This window comes from Bombus impatiens, unplaced genomic scaffold, assembly GCF_000188095.3.
Source record: "Bombus impatiens unplaced genomic scaffold, BIMP_2.2 scf_2222, whole genome shotgun sequence".
Lineage (NCBI taxonomy): Eukaryota > Metazoa > Arthropoda > Insecta > Hymenoptera > Apidae > Bombus > Bombus impatiens.
Genome location: NT_178641.1, coordinates 3,073,659 through 3,076,244, shown reverse-complemented (window position 1 = coordinate 3,076,244; position 2,586 = coordinate 3,073,659). Strand labels below are relative to the sequence as shown.

Below are 2,586 nucleotides of genomic sequence, written 5' to 3'. Positions count from 1 at the left end.
GTTTTCGGGGGTTGAAAATGCCTGGAGGACGAGCCGGAAAGTGGGGGAGCTGCGACGCGGCGGTGGATGCACGAGGAAAAAGGCTGATCGAGGGAGCGTGAGAGGGCAGAGAGGATGGCGAATGAAAAGAAAAGAGAACGAGAGAGAGGACACGCGAGAGATCACATTAAATCTTACCGGGTGCACGCCTCTGCAGAGCACCTCTGCCGTACCACCTTTTCAATCCTCCCCCTCTCTGCCATCCCCTCTGTGTGAATTTCCGGCCGTCCCTGCGAGCGTTATTCCGAGACAAGAACAAGCGAGTGGAGAAGAATCGAGCGTAAAGCGACGCGTTACGAACGTTCGCGAGAAATAAAGTCCTCGATGACAAACATCTTCTACGGGGGGGCAGAAAATCGACCGAACCTGCCATTCTTCCACTCCTACGTAATAAACCATCGTAACGGAGCCAACAAATGGTAAATTCGAATCGCAAGCTTTACGTTGAAGTAGTAGTCACTCACCGAGCCGAAGAAGGCGAGGAATCTCCCTTCGGGCGCCAATGATCCACGCGATTCATCTGAAACAATGAACCGTTCGTCAGTCAGTGAACGAGACGATGTAATTTCGGAAGGCTGGAATAAGAAAGTACGAGCAACAGAAAGGCTGAACGCGGCCAAATTGCACTTTTACGGGGTTGCTGAATAACCAAGAATCGTTGCAAGAATTCGAAAACGAAACAGAAGGGATGAAGGAGGGGGAAGGAACAGTTGGTTAAGAGAGGATGAAGGGAAATGAACGAGTTAACGAGCGAAGGAAGGAAGGAGTTCCCCGAAGAAGACGCTATCTTCGGGCATTTATATACGCTGGCAAGCTCTTCGCGCGCGTGTATATATATTTTATTGCGATATTCATAACGTTTACAAAGACGCTTCGCGAAACTGCCTCGTTAAATATTTTACGGTGCGATCGACCCGCCCTACCGCGTATCCGCAATGCACGAACCACTGAAGTGAATCGAATTCAATGGGGACTTCTATAGATGCGTGCAGCCCCGGCGAAAAGTGATGGAAAGGCGGAGTAAATCACGATTCTTGCCTCAAGAAATAGGGATAATCTATCGTCGAACGATCTGTCTCTATTTAAAATCATTTTACGTTCTATGCGCCGCGGTAATAAAATTAAACGATCTTTTAATCGTTATCATTCTTCCATGCGCATATTCTAGTAGCGTGTTGTCGTCTCGATTATTTCAACGACATTAGTAAATTTGCGTTTTCTATTCCCGATCCTATCGACGAAATAGACATCGATAAAATCGATTCATCGGGGATTTCGATGTGTTTGTACCGAGAACAAAAATTCACGTTCTGCTGCAATATTTTATTTCGTATTTTGCTAATTCTCGCTTTCCTATCAATTGCCCCGTTCCACGTTTCTCCTCTCGTTCGTTGCGTAAATAATCGTTTCACGGCGAAAGAAAAACGAACGTGAAATGGGAAAAGAGGAAGAAGAGGAAGAACACTGTTCTCGTCAAACCAAGTTTCTAGAATAAAGTTTGCCCGTCGTTGGCAAAAGGAAGTTTTATTACGCCGTTACGAAGACGCATCGTGCCGCGAAAGATAGTTTTAATGTTTCTCCCCGCGCCATACGAAATCCTCGCAGCTGATATCCAAAACTATCCGCCGATTCTAGACCTCTTTATTATCTTCTCTTCTCGACTTGTAGAAATCGCAAGAGACATTACCCTTTACGTACCACCGAAACACGACGGAGTATGTGGTATCTCCAAGAATTTTCGTTTTATTACCTCGCAAAAATTCCACGATCATTTCGCGGCCAAATATATTAGCATAGATTTTAAATGCGGTCATACCTGATGTAATTATTAATATTCATCGTCTATAAGAGGTCGGTAGTACGTACTTTTCGTAACTGCTTCCAGAAATGCGAGATATTTCGCGAACAAAGGAACAACAACTTTCCAAACAGATCATTCGTCGTTTCGTTGCACGATCGGAGGAGATTAAACACGAAAGAAAGCTCCAAGAGTTCTTCTCATATCGCATACGAAGATTCACATGATTCCACGAAGAAGCTTCAAACCATAGCGACTAGATCGTTCATGCATCGGCAGAACTCCGGACAGCGTGCATCAGTCATCTCCGGAGGAAGACAGACAGCCAGCGGGAGGAACGTTAGAGCGAAAAAAAAGCAGATCGACGTTGTTGTTGTCGTCGACGACCCAGCCCTTTTCACCGCTACGAAGCTAGAAACCTCGAGAGGGATTCACCGCGAGCAGAGTCGAATGAGCAAGAATGAGCCTTGGAGAAGGAGCTCGAAGCTCCAAGAAGGTGGAGAGAGAGAGAGTGTGTGTGTGTGTGTGTGTGTGTGGAAGGTCTGAGGAGATTGCTGGTCGGACTGGCCCTCGACCTCGATTTTCAAAACGATTTTAACTCCGCGTCGAGACAAGGGAGCGAGGAGGCGGGGGTGGTTGGTTGCCGCATTCATTCGACCATTTCGGGGGTAGTACACCGCCTCCGAAATAAATGACCGAGCATCGGGGGCCAGGTATTCATAGACCCGGCACTGGCGCGCACTGCTTTG

At 47.1% G+C, this 2,586-nt stretch overlaps 1 protein-coding gene across 3 annotated transcripts in view; it reads right to left on the bottom strand.

The window, feature by feature from the left end:
• LOC112213930 overlaps window positions 1-2,586 on the bottom strand; it is a 216,026-nt gene that overhangs the window by 138,459 nt on the left and 74,981 nt on the right. For all 3 annotated transcript variants that reach the window (XM_033324394.1, XM_033324393.1, XM_024371975.2), the window contains exon 3: window positions 504-559. In XM_033324394.1, coding sequence (XP_033180285.1) covers window positions 504-559 — 56 coding nt within the window. The remainder of the gene's footprint in view (window positions 1-503; window positions 560-2,586) is intronic.